At 52.8% G+C, this 14,239-nt stretch overlaps 1 protein-coding gene across 1 annotated transcript in view; it reads right to left on the reverse strand.

Annotated features, from left to right (window-relative positions):
- Positions 1 to 2,366: 2,366 nt before the first annotated feature.
- The window catches only part of LOC111141219 (fibroblast growth factor 18), a 32,494-nt gene continuing 20,621 nt past the window's right edge, over positions 2,367 to 14,239 (reverse strand). The window contains exons 4-5 of the mRNA XM_022493628.1: positions 9,677 to 9,783; positions 2,367 to 2,998 (exon numbers count right to left, since the gene is read on the reverse strand). Coding sequence (XP_022349336.1) covers positions 2,732 to 2,998; positions 9,677 to 9,783 — 374 coding nt within the window. The 3' untranslated portion in view covers positions 2,367 to 2,731. The remainder of the gene's footprint in view (positions 2,999 to 9,676; positions 9,784 to 14,239) is intronic.

Consider the following 14,239-nt stretch of genomic DNA (forward strand, 5'->3'; position numbering starts at 1 on the left):
ACTCTAAAATAGCAGCCCATCCCTCTCTGTCCCCTCACCCTATGTTATTTCCCCCTAGTTTATGATTATCACTGTCTGACCTGTCTTCCGTCTATTGGGTTTATTGTTGATTTTCCCCAATGGGATGTAAGCTCCAAGAGGGCAGGGGCTCTGCTGAGTTTACTGCTCTGTCTCTAGCCTCCAGAACAGCATGTGGCACAGAGTAAACTAAACCCATATTGATTGGATGAATAAATAAATGATTGATTGAATTCTGACTCCACGATTTTCTAGCTTGAATTGCTTTGAGCAGGTCATTTCATGTCTCTGAAACGTTCAGGGCAAAAGGTAATCCACACCCATCTCATAGGGTTAGTGTTTAAATTAAATGACAGAGTGTAAAAGGAGTTGACACCCATAGGTGCTCAGTAAATGACAACCACCATCATAATTACTCTCCCCAGGGGTCTGAGGCTCAGTCACCCACCCACTGAGGCCTTGGACACATTGATGGCCTCTCTAAGCCTCCGTCGAGTGTGCCCATGTCTCCCCTGCCGGGGTGTGCAGTGAGGCCAGGCAGGCCGTCTGAAACACAGGAGGCACTCACCAAGTGGCAGCTACCTGCACCCTGCGGAGTGTAGGATGTGGACACCAGCCCCAGCTTTCTTATTCTGTGATCTTGGGGAAGCTGCTAAATATTTCTGAGCCTCAGTCTCCTCCATTTATGAAATGGGAATAATGATAGTATCTTCCCCACAGGATGTCCTGAGGTGACAATGAGATTGTGCATCTGAAAGGGCTTCACAAAGCCCCAAGCCAATGTGCTGTGACACAAGGGATGGGGCCCAGCGGTGGAGAGAGACCCTCATAATGCACGGAGGAAGGACAGAACCAGGAGTTGTGCTTGGCCAGAGCTCAGAGGTGGATTGCAGAGGGAGCACACATGTCAGAAGCCAAGTCCCGGCCCAGCCAGGAGCCCTTTGCAGAGAAGGTTCTCCTGCCCTCCTCTTTCCTTCCTCTCTGTAGGGCCTCACTGGGGTCTTCTGGCCAGTCTTGCCAGGAAGTGGTTTCAAGGGAGGCAGGGAACAGCCGCAGGACCCCACAGGAGGCAACCTCCTCTTCAGTCAACCTTCTGCCCAATCTGCTTCCCATCCCAAGACAAAGCTGGCCTCTGCCCTCCATCCTGGCCAGGTCCTGGGGAAGACCTAGAAGAAAGGGCCCCTGGAATTTCAAGAGGCAGACAGACAGACTTCTTGCACTCCCACCCGTGAGAGTTTAAGGGGAGAAACACCAGTCTCCTCTTGACCTGGGCCCTCTGATTCCACCAGACACAGAAGGGGGCCCACCGCTGCCTTGCTCAGCCTGTGTCTAGTAAAACCCAGATGGGGATGCACAAACGACTCGAGCAATAATCCCTAGACATGAAACAATAAGTTTCATGCAGTATGATTTTGGGTCTGTTTTGTTTTTTGATGAATTCTCATTACCTAAAACAGTGCCTGGCATTTAATTAAGTGCCTAGTAATCATATGTTGAATGAACAGTTCCATCAAGAAATGAGTGAATGAAGCAATTCATCAGTGACTAAGTGAAGTTCCCTGGGAGGCTGGCATGTTTGGGGCGTGTTTTTCGGTAAATACCCAGTGCCCGGAGTCGGTAAGCAAATGTTGGTGAACGATTATGCCTGAATCAGTTATCCAATCAAGAACTCATTGGAATGTAATCTCTCTGAGGACAAGGATGTCCAGAAGCAAAGACCCCTTGGTCTAAGGCTGCGTTCTCACAGCCTGGAGCCGTGCGTGGAGCAGGCGCGCGAGCTCCCCACCCCTGCTCTCAGAGCCCAGATTGCAGACCCAGAGGAAGGAAACACAAAGGGGCCCCCGCCCTGCCTGAGCCCCACCACCCCCCACCACTCACCTCAGGGTTTTTTTAAATAATTTGTCGATTGTTTTTAATTGTTGAGGCAGTAATACTTGGTTCATGAAACTGCAATATACAGAGAGGTGAAATAAATAGCTTATATATATAATATATATATAATATAGCTGGTTTTAAAATATTCCCTTATCATTGGTGTACTAGGTCACGTGAGTCACGGAAGGTCGATAGCAGCATCCTCCAGAACTGCGAGCAAGGCAGGGTCACTTGATTGGACGAGGCCGTCTGTCGTCAGAAGTCGAGGCGCCGAGAATTCCGAGGGGCACGCCTTCCCTGCGCGGTGTCTCGGGACAGCTTGCAGCGGACAATAAATAAATGACTGCAAACCAGACAGCGATTTTTGTTGGAGTCTGGGGCAGGGATAGGGGTTGGGAAAGAGGGGGAGTCTGGGGATAGGTACTACTTTCTCTTTGTTTCTTTGCTTTTTTTTGTTTTGTTTTGTTTTGTTTTTGCTTTCAGAACCTTTGGGAAAAAGGACTTTGGTTTCTCAGAGTGTCGTTTTCCTCATTCAAATCCTCCTCTGGGGACGAGATTAGAGTTGTCTGTTCCTAGAGAGAGACAAGCACCTGTCCGTTGACAGCAGTCACTTTTCGTGAGTCTTTTGTCATAGACAGGGGGTTTCAAGTCAACAATAAAATCCTTATTGCTCCCCCCTCCCCAAGAGTTTTGGTTCAGTTTTTGTCTTCTTTTAAACACAATGTACAAAAATAGAGCTTCTTCCTAATTTTTCATGTAAAAATATTCCTCTGATGCAGTTCTCTGTGAGTGTGAGTGTGGGCCGGGGGACAGCCCGGGGGACTGCGGTGGGGCCAGCCTAGCCAGGGTGCGTGGGGCGGATCCGCCGGGACCTCTTGGTCACTGTGGTGTACTTGAAGGGCTTCTGCAGCTCTGCCTGCCCCTTGGGGTAGCGTTTCATGAAGTGCACGTCCTGCTGGTTCTCCCGAGTCTTGGGACCCTTCCGTGGCCGCCCCTTCTTGGTGAAGCCCACGTACCAGCCAGAGTACTTGGCAGACATCAGGGCTGTGTAGTTGTTTTCCAGGACCTTCTCAATGAATACACACTCCTTGCTGGTGCCATCGGGCTGTAGGAGGCAAGAAAAGGAGGAGGTGAGTGGGGAAGGGTGGGTACGAGGGGCAGAGCTATACGGACAGGGTGTGGGTAGGTGGCAGAGGCTTGGGGCAGTAAAGACGAAAGGGCCTAACCCAAGTTTTGTCCGCAGTAATTTCACTTCCCAGGTCTGCGGGGTGGACTTGTCATATGGGCCCCTGCCTCCTTCCTCACCCTCCAATTAGGTAATAGATTCCCCATAGAGAATAGAGACTCAGACCTGGCCAATAAAACATTATTTCCCATGACTGGTGCAGAGCTGGGCATGTGGCCCGAGCCATCCAATCAGAGTGCTCCTCAAGACCCTTGTTTAATCCCCCCAAACATAGGCTGTTTAAACTAGAGGAACACCTAAGGCTGAAGCAAAATCAGCCACTTTACCACTATGAGGAAAAACACTGTCTGACAACAAAGCCAACACAGAGGAAGTCATGCCAAGAGGAAGGGAATGAGAGAAACCAAGTTCTCGTCACATCCTTTGGGCTCTGGACCAAGCAGTATCTAAGTTCGTTACCTCATTGTGATGTGGGCCAATAATATCTTATTTCCCTTAAAGTCATAGAGATTAGTGCACAAAACCTGATATGGAGTCAGCTACACCACAGCCCTCCACTCCACTGCAATATAGTTAAATTCAAATAACATTTAATGTGGGATATGGTGCATTTTAAATGTTTGGTGTGAAGAGGGGAACTCCAAGAATAAGAGTTTTTGCATGGCCAGACTCCAGAGCCTATGCCTTTGGTTCTGAGATTTCAGGCTCCCCAGCAGATGTGCGAACTCCCAAAGAAACAAGGGATGCCGGGCAAGGAATACTAGATTTGGAGTCAGGAGCTGAATCAACTCTAACACTTCCTTATGTGACCTCAGGCTAGTTAATTCCACGCGCTAGACGTCGCATTCCTCGTCTTACCAAACCAGGACAGTGGCCCCGTGTCACATAAATGTGAGGAATGATACTTATACTTGAGCCTCATACACGGTAGGAACTTGCTGAATTATTTCAGAATTGCAGGTGGTTCAGATGGGTTCTGGCCTCCCTCCCTGGATGGGATCTGGACAAAGGACGGTGGGAGGCAGGGCTCTGACCCTCCTTCCTGAGACAGTTGAATCGCTCCATGTAGCAGAGTGGGAAGCACACAAAGCTGGAAGGCCTGAATTAGCAGCACTCGAGTTTCCAACTAACATCTCCAAATTTAGGCCGGGCCCACTCCTCGTTCCGGACGGTTGCCCAGCCAAGTTGGAAGCCCAGCGGTCTGGCTGTGCGTGGTGACTGAGGTGCGAGTTCCAGCCTTTTGTTTGAAGTGGAAAACAGGCTGGAGCTTCCAGGAACGTTCACCTTTGAGTGGAGGGCAAGCTTGGGCCCTGCAGACAAAGTGCTGAACTTTGCAGAAAGGGACAGGCAGGGTAAGAAAACATTCTCTGGAGGCTGAGATCTTTCGAGGAGGCTGCAGAGCAGGCAGGGGGTGGGACTCTGGTGAGGGAAGTGGGGCATTTGTACAAAGCAAGTAGAAGGTAGAAGGGAGCGGTCTCTGGCCAGCCCCCTCCCCCACCTTGGATAATTCTGGAAGCTGCCTATCCAACCTGAGTCCAGGTCCCTCGGTCACTCTCGATGGAACAGTCACAGCAAACTGAACAAAGCCTACACCATGCTGTTCCCTGCCACAGAATACCTGCCACTACCTGGAAAACTGCTTTCATCCTTCAGGGTCAACCTCCTCCAGGAAGCTTTCCTTGACTGCCATCTATCTCCCTTGGCATGTCCTCTTCTTCATTTAAGACTCCATTCAAGCATCAGGTTTTATTGGACTCACATATTCCAGCTTCTCCCCTTGGCACCCATTCCTCATCCCACCCCCCCAACAGAGCAATCAATCCCATATCTGCCTGCCTCCTCATTAGCCCAAGAGCTTCAGGAGGTCAGGACCACCTGTCAGTTGCCCTCATGGCTCAGCATAGGTCTCCGGACCCCAGAGCATTTGTGGTTGAATAAAGGAGAGTTCTGGGATAGTAATGGTGGTAGGGAACCCCTCAAAAGGCTTTCTTCTTAAAAGAAAGGAGAAGCTGCCTCCTGGATCCCTCATTGATGTCCCAGAGACCGTCATGAGCTAGGGGAGGCCCTCCTGGAGGCGTGCTGAGAAAGGGACAGAGCAGGCAGAGGACCAGAGTGCCCAGCCTGGCCCACTTGGTCTCCCTACCCCTTCATTCATTCACTCATTCAGCATTTACTGCTTGTTAATTATAAGCCAGACATCTCCGTGTGCATTATTTCATTTAATCCTCTGAACTTGCTCAGATAAACTCTCCCTGCTCGAAGAAAACAGAGTTCAAAGAGGGCAAAATGTCTTGCCCAAGGTCATGGGGCTTCTAAGAGGCAGAGCCAGTGTAGCTCATTCCTCCTCTGTCCAGTTTCAGAGAGGTCCAGGAGAAGAAAGAGTGTGGAAGAGAGGGCAGAGCACTGCCTGTCAAAAACACCTCCCCTCCGCAGGCCCACACGGCCACCATCAGCATGAAGCAAGGTCTTGGACGTGCAAGGTGCGGGCACAGTGCCTGGCAATGTGTTTGTATGTATCCAGGTATACTTATGAGGGCTGAAACTCTGAGCACCTTGGAGAGCTCAGGAGCCCCTTGGGAGGAGCCACGGGACCCATGATGGTCACAAGTCCCCACTCCCCCACGACCCCCCACGCCCCACCCACCCCTGGGAGCTCAGACTCAGCAGATTCAAAGCTAATGGCAGGCTGCACCTGGGCTTGACCCTCACCTGTACTCCTGACTACCTCTCTGACCCTGCTTATTGTCTGCAAAGATTTAAAAAAAATCACCTGTGCTTAAACCTCGCCCCCCAAAATGCTGACACAATAGGTTCAGGCAAGGCAGATCATCAGTATTTACAGAGTGAGTGAATATCCCATCGCAGAACCTTGGTGATTAAGTAGAATTTGAGCATCTCTCCCCCCTCCACCGCCTCCAACCTCCAACCTCCTCCTTTCCAAACTGGAGTCCTATTCCTTCTATTTGATCTGAAGACTGAATCCTGATGACATCATTTGGCCCCTAGATCCCATCTTACTTGAAACTAGAACTACCCCCTGGACATTTGTAGTTACATGAGCCAAAAAATTTCTTTTTTGCTCAAGGCATTTTGAGTTGGGCTTCGGTCGTTCACAACCAAAGCAGTCTTCACAAAGATACGGTGGTGGGTGGAGGACCCCTCTGCCCTGAAGGGTCTTGGGCCCTGTGCTGCCCCAAAGAGGGCTCACCAGGGATCACTCAGGTGGGGGCAGCTGAGAAAATAATCCATCTGGGTTGAATATTCAGAGATGCGGCGCCGGGGTGGGGGGGATGCCGAGCACACAGTGTTCTATACTCAACAGCTGTTTGTGGAGTGAAAGGATGTACACCCTCCTGGGCGAGATGGACATGGGGTCCAGAAAGCTGGCACAGGGAAGGGGGCTCCCTGAGCATGCAGGGGCTCGGGGCAGAGCTCTGGTATGTGATTGTTACAGTGCAACAGAGGAGTGAGGAGCTAGAGCCAGGGGTCCAGAACATCTGAAAAGGCTCTGTTGGGGGCTCGTTGCATGTGCCCTGCTGGGGCCAAAGAGGTGCGAGGTTGGCACCCAGGGTCTAGACCACCCAAGAAAGCTCCAAAGGAGTCAGAGCCTAAGTTAAGGCCAAGGGTTCCCACAGCTGACGGAGTAACTTTGGGGCCTGGCTTCAAAGGGGAAATGAATGACTATTTGTCAATTGCCCACCAGATGCCAGCATCATCACTGCCATCGTACAGATGAGGACACCGAGGCTCAGCAGTGAGGGGACCTGATGCCCCAGCCTGACGTGAGTAATTCTGGCTGTAGGTTAAGACAGTCCTCGGAAAGCATGAAGCATTTTTCTACTTCTTTGGTACTTCTGTGGCTCTTTGGCCCCGGTACCCAGAACATGGGTGGATGGATCCGGAATCAGCCCTCAGTGAGCTCTCCGTCTAGTTGCGAGATGTAGGCACAGGAACAAACAGTGAAAACTCGGGTTAGCGACAGGCAACAGAGGACTGTGTGTGGGATTATGGGCTCCAGGGCAGGTGTGCTCTATGAGGGGTTGGGGAAGCTAGAAGCTGCTGAAGGCTGAGCAGGACTAGAGCAGGTGGACAGAGGGAAGGGCAATCAGCGTGTACAAAGCCCGAGTCCCCATCCAGAGAGTGATAGTTGGCAGGGCCATGGGTCTGTGGCTTAAGGAACCTGAGGATGGGTGGCAGGGCTGTGAGGCCAGGGAGGATCCCCAGGGCCCTCTGTGTCTCCCCAGGGAGCATGGCCTTTCTCTAGTAGATGGTAGACGGTGCGGACCCAGGCATAGGTTTTGAGATGGGTTAGGGGTGGAAGACAGGAGATGCTCTTAGAGAGCTGATGGTGGGTAGTGGGCAAAGGCAAATAGCCTGGGCTGGGAGTCCTGAAGCGGCCAGGGCAACAGTTCCTGGGAAAGGATGAGGCCACAACAGAGGCAGTGGCATCAATGAAGAACAACACGGGGGCAACCTCAGGACCCTGGCACCTGACTGCCTGGGAGGCTGTGATGAAACAGCACCCCATGAGCCTGTGACTTCTATCTACAGGGGCCAGAGACAGTGAGGGAAGCTGGGCTAGGCAGAGGGCAACAGGGGGTCTGCCCAGGGCCATCCTGGGGCAGGTGGATTTGGGGGCCGTCCTTGGAGCCCCCCTCCCCCCGGGGCCAGCCCAGAAGACAGGCGCGTCCTTCCCGGGATGGGGAAGCTGCCTCGAGGGGAGCGGGAAGGAGGGGGCTGTCTCCGGGCTGCACCGAGCCTGGCGGAGCCCGCGCCAGCTGAACCGTCCCCAATATTAATGACGGGAGAGAGGGCGAGGGGGCAGGAAATCGGATCCGGCTCCTGTGGAAGTGGTGACTCAGCGGCCAGCCGGCGGGTGGGCGGGCGGTGGGCGGCCGGCGGCGGGGAGCGGGGCTGCTCTTTTGACCCCAGCGTGGCCCTCCTGGGGTCAAGCTGCCGGGAAGCGCACAGCGCAGAGGGAGGGGCGCGCGGGCACCGGGCACGGAGGGCTACAGCCCGCCCCCCCTGGAAGCCGCGGGAAAAGGAAGCCGAGCGTCCAGCCGCAGGCAGGTTGGGCCTGGGAGACGGCCCGGGCGGGCAGCAGAACAAAGCGCCTGACGCGGGGCCGGGCCGCGCCGCCACAGGAAACGCACGGCCAGGCCAGGGGACCCGGCGCCCGGCCCGCCCGCCGCCCCTGCCCCGATCGCCTCGCCGGTCGGCCGGCCGCCCCGGGACGCGGAAAGTGAATCACTAATTAAAACCACTCTTCGGCATCCCGGAGCCGCGCTCTGCGGATTACTATTACTGCGCTCTCTGAGAAGCTTCGGCTGGCGTGGGCAGTGCGGCGGGAACCTCTCTGCCTTCCAGACCGGGCTTGGAATCCGCGCCGCTCTAGTGTGGGACCCGGGACAAGTGCCTGCGACGGGGCCGAGCCTCAGCTTTCTCATCTGCGAAATGGGGATGGTAGTGGTAGCGACCTCATGGGATTATTTGGGAGTATTTTTGCACAGTGCCTGGCAGAAAGTAGATGCTCAATTAGCCGAAGCTACCAGTAGTGTTATCATTAACAAATAAGAAGCAACGGTACTCGGGCTCAAGTCCCTGGCCTGTTGTACTCTCCGCAGCCACTAGGGTGTGGAGGAGGGGAAGACAGCGAAGAGTTGAGGGCTTCCAGAAAACAAAACCATGGCTTAAACAGGAATTGGGGCTTGGGGCTGTGCTTCCTCCTCCCAACACGGTGTAATAAATGCAAATCACCAGCCTGGGCCTTGTGGCCAAATAGGAAGAGCCGTCCTCCTTAGAATCAGGATCTACCTTGTACCCCTCACTCTACCTGCCCAACGGAATCATTTTGCAAGTTAGATATGGGGGGGGGTCAGTAGGGGCCCGGCAAAGGGAAGGGAACACAGAGCGTGTGCACCATGGAGCGAGTACCCTAACACCATGCACCGGAGCCCCCAAAGGAAGCGAGTGTATGAACTTCACAAATAGGCACACCCAAGAAAAAAGGGGGACACTGAGCAGCGCCCGCCGGTGGAAACTATGAGCCCCATGTGGGTCCACGCCCCCACACCCACACCCCACCCTAATTTGTTACATGCAGCTCTGTGGCCTATGCCCAAGTAGTAAAATCTTCCTGAAATGCTAGAACCATAAGGCCCAGCACTGAGATGGCAATGGGATCCAGAAGATGCTGTATTTCTCTGCAAACCCCTGGCGATTATTCAACCAATGCTGTGGCCCCAGCCCCTGGCCAGCCATTTCCCTGTTCTCAGGCAGCAGACACACACAGGCAGGGAGCCCTGAGCCCCTCCGGGTCCACAACCAGCAGGAGAGAGCGGGACCCTGCCTGCTCCCCAAAGTCGCGGCCGTGGATACCTCAGCCTGGCAGGCTGGGATGTGGGTAGAGAAGGGGCTAAAGGAAGAGATTACACTCAGAATCACACACACACACACACACACACACACACACACACGCACTCACCCAGCTTGTTTTCCATTTGGGGCTGACAAGGCCCTGAGCACCCTGTTCCAGCTACCCAGAGTTGCCAGGGGGAACCCTCCCGAATACCCTGGGAATTCCAGACCATCACTCACCTTCCCCACGAGCTTGCCTTTCCGGTTCATACACAGGTAGAATTCCGTCTCCTTGCCCTTGATCCGGACTTGACTACCGAAGGTGTCTGTCTCCACTAGGAGCTGGGCTTCGAAAGGCAGAAGGAGAATAAGACACATTTTTTTTTTTTTTACCAGGGACAATGGTTTGGCGGAAAAGCTCAGCGACTGACCCCGTCCCTGGACCCCCTCACTGTTCCAACATCAGGCATGGGGGAGGTTTTGAACAGGTCTCATTGGAGCACCCTGCCCCTTAGGCAGCCAGAGAAAGCTTCCCCACCCCCAGCCTCTCTTGACTCCACTTGGGACCTAGATGGCTCCAGCTGGAGGGTTGTTCTGCCCCTCGTGGCTAACTCTACCTCATCACCCACTCTATCAGCCCCTCACCTCTGTTCCCCAGAATAGGACACACAGCCACCAATAATCCCAGAGAAGTAGCAGTCTCTGGAATTAGGGCACAGAAAAATGTGTGCAAGGCTGCATGGGCACGCACACACCCTGCCTTGGGGGACATCAAGCTACTTCCTTCAAAATTTGGGCCAAAGGCCTCTCCCTCCAGGGCGAACATCTAGAACCCCTGCTATGTCCCCTCCCCTGACACACCTTTGCCACTCAAAGTGGGGAAGGTCCAGCGAAAGGAGGTTTAAGGACCCCGGGAATGGAGACTATCTTCAGAATATTCTACTTTCTCAATCAAGGCCACAGAGGCTAAAATGTAGCTAACTACCAGGAACCCAGACATCCCAGTTGGGACACAATATTCCCTGGTTTGAAGTAGGAGACCCCAACTAAATGACCCATTCTCCATAGAGCCTCCCTTAGGAGAGGTTGCTTTCCAGAGCTGATCCCCCAAAGCACTGATTGTGAAAGGGTGTCGAGTGGTCAAAGGGTGACTGTTCCTTGATGTGCCATGTCCAGACCCCTCCCTGTCCATCTGCCAATCCTCTTTTTCTCCCCAGTAAGGTGCTGTGTGACTTCAGTAGGCCACCCATCCTCTCTGAGCTCTTTCTCCTATCTGGCCTTGAATTCTATGCCTGAATCCTCTGCAACACCTCCTCCCCACTGCTGTCTTCTTTGCCTATGACCTCCTCATTCTCACCCTCCCATCTCTGACCCTTTGCTTCCCAGCACCTGCCCCTCCCTCACCCACAAACTTTTAATTTTAGTGACAAGGGACTTGCTTCTCCATAACAAAAATCATAGCCCTAAATACAGCATCCTTGGAGCCACCAAGAGTGTACCTCAGTGCCCCTAAAATACACTAGGTATGATTTTAATAAAAAAATTTAAAAATATATACCCTGGTGCCCTGCTGTGAAAATTAAAACCATCTGGAACTCAGGATTTCCAATAATTAATCCAGCCCTCCTTTGACACCACTACTAATTAAAATATGATACCCCACCTTTCCAAGGAAAATAAGAAGAATTTACATAAAATTTAAAGATCTAACAAGAATTTAGTAATTCTAGTAACAGGGAGGGAGGGGGAGGCACATTCTTCTCTCCACCTTCCCCCATCCCTAGTAAACACAGTCAAGAATATTAAGCAGCACTGAGATAGGGGGTTACAAGCCCCTCATCCTCCCTGCTCCCCTTTAATTCAAACTCCCTATAGCTCTCCCTGGGAACCCAGGCCAAACATCAGAGCAACCTGGGGCTTGCTTTCTGCCTCTCCTCCTAAACTCTGGCCCCACACAGAACGGAGGTTGTGGGGTTCAGGAGTGTCTCCCATCCTAGGGCGGTGAAGAAGACAGCACGTGTAAGGGAAAGGCAAGAGCTTTGGAACGCGCAGATTTGGGTATGAATCCCTGGCCCCGCTTGCCAACCATGTGACCCTGGGCCTCAGTTTCCTGACCCGTAAAATGGGTGTAATCATCCTTAATCTTCAAAAGGTATTGTGAGGATCCCACAGAAGGAAGGCAGAAAGGGCCTAGCAGGGGCGCCTGGGTGGCTCAGTGGGTTAAAGCCTCTGCCTTCGGCTCAGGTCATGATCCCAGGGTCCTGGGATCGAGCCCTGTATCAGGCTGTCTGCTCAGTGGGGAGTCTGCTTTCCCCTCTCTCTCTGTCTGCCTCTCTGCCTACTTGTGATCTCTGTCAAATAAATAAATAAAATCTTTTAAAAAAGAAAGAAAGAAAGAAAGGGCCTAGCACCTATTATCAGAGGCCAGGTGAGGGAAGTATAAGTTTCATAATATTGTGTAAGTTTCATAGTAACTGCAAAACAAAACTTTTTCCCCTAAACACACACAAACACACAACATAGTGTGTTGGGAAAAAATCAGATGTGTGTAAAAGGGTGGAAGTGGAGCAAGGGTGGAAGTGGAGCCAAACTTGCCTCCCCAGGCATGCCCTCTAACCTGAACTTCTTCAGCATCCTCCAGGGTTACGGGCATCCCACACGGCGAAGTGCATCAAAACATGCCTTGGACTGGGATTTACAGGGTCTAATTCCATTTCTGGCATCGCCATGCTAGGCTGTATCACCTTGAGCCAGGCACACCCCTCTTCTGAGTCTCAGTCCCCTGCTCTGTGCAAGGGGGAGGGGGAGGCTTACCCCTATTCTTATTCTCTCTGGGACTGGGGCAGAGCCTAGGAGAAGGTTAGGGATGGGAAACTGTAGAAAAGAAGTCAGGCCCCAGAACTATGGCCCAAGAGACCCCAAGTGAATCTGAGAGGAAGTCTGCCCCTCTCCCAGCATGTGCCTGGACCTCTGTCCTCAGAACAGCTCCTACCATTCTGGCTCCTGTGTGAGCCCACTGAAATTTATACATCACCTTGAGCTTGGGTGGCTTTGTCCCCATTTTACAGTTTAGGAAACTGGCTTTCAGAGAAGCAACCCAGCAGGAGGGGCTGACATCGGGTCTGCCTGACTTTCCGCTGGGGCCTGGGCACCAGGGGAGGGCCCCTAACTCTGGAGAGGTATAGTTCCCTGCCCCCCCCAACCCCTAATTCTCACCAGCTGCGGCTCACCCCAGCAAGCCCTGGCCTTTGCCTGAGCTGTCCAAAGGCCTAGGCTGGGGCTGGGCGGCACCCCCACCCCCACAAGCCTAGCTGCCCTCACCCCAGCATGGGGAAGGTCTGCTCCGGATACCATGCCGGGGAGCCAGAAGTCTGTTCTTCCCGACCACAGCAGGCCTTGCCGTGACCTAGACTCCACTCGGGCGCATGACATAATGAGGAGGGAGCCGGGCCAGAATTATGTAAAGTCTGCAGGGACTAATAGCAGCAGCAGTTCTCAGAAAGAGAGAGAAAGAGAAAGAGAGAGCGAGCAGGATGGAGAGAGAGAGACCCCACCCACCCAGGCCAGGTTTGCTCACAGCCTACCTCACCCACAGCATCGCACTCCCCCTTCTCATGACCCAAGCCCCCAACACGCAACTCTCAGGAGCTTAGAAACCTCATCCGGGCTCAGTTCCATTCTCAAGGCCTGTACCAGACCAGGCAGGAGGAGTCTGGGATGTTATCTGGCTCCCCTCATCATCAGAACCCCTCTCCAGGCAACCCCCCACCCAGACCGCACAACTCGGCAGCCTCCACCCTCTGCCAGAAAAAGCCTTTAAAAATAAAAAAATTAATTTTATCTCTTTCCTGCTAAAAGCCTCCTAGGGATCTTCAACCCACTTAAAATCTAGCCTCTTCATGGAGACCCATAGGGGGCACACGCTCTGGCCCCTACTGGTCATTCCTATGTCCTCCCCTCACTCACAGCCTGCCAGCCAACAAGCCTCTTTGCTGTTCCTCTCTGACACACCAGGCACACTCCCACCTCAGGGCCTTTGCACTTGCTATTCCCTCTACCCAGAGGCTGCCTTGCCTAGAGCTTCCCATTGAGGCTTCTCTTCTCTTAGGTTGCTACTTAAATATCACTTCCTCAGAGAGGCCTTTCCTACACCTCCCCAGTCCAGCACTACCCATCCACTGCTCCATTTTCCTTAGAGCTCTTCTCCAGATGGTCTTAGTTGCTATATTCCTTTTTCTACCATCTGTCTCTCCACTGGAAGGTAAGCTCCACGACAGCAGAGCCTTATCTGTCTTATACACCACTGTGATTTCCAGTACCTAGCCCATACCTGGCTCATAGGAAATGACCAACAAGTAAGTTTTAGTAAATGCATAAACGGCTTTGTGAAGTAGATATGAGTAACACTATCTAAGGTAAGAGCTAAAGAAAACAAGACTCAGGGAGGTGAAGGGGCTTGCCCGAGGGCACACAGGTGATCAAAGCAGCGCATGTGTTGGGACCCAGTCTAAGTCCACAGTCAAGTTCCTTAGCCACTCCGCCCCCGCTGGTGTTCTCCTGGTGCTACTCCTCCGACTCACTCAAACTCTGAGCTCCCACCCACCTGTCCCTAGCCTCAGGATTACTACCACGTCTTTCAGTTTGCTGTGTGACAGAGGTGAAAACCCTGTTCCTCTTTGGGCCGGGCCTAGGCGACCTCCAAGGCCTCTTTCAGTACTGCCCCTCTAGAAATATTATCAGTAACGTATATTTACTTAGAGCTTATGAGGTAGTGGGCTCAATATGCATTCTGTCACTCACAAT

This window comes from Enhydra lutris, unplaced genomic scaffold (genome assembly GCF_002288905.1).
Source record: "Enhydra lutris kenyoni isolate GAN:26980312 unplaced genomic scaffold, ASM228890v2 scaffoldscaffold5, whole genome shotgun sequence".
Lineage (NCBI taxonomy): Eukaryota > Metazoa > Chordata > Mammalia > Carnivora > Mustelidae > Enhydra > Enhydra lutris.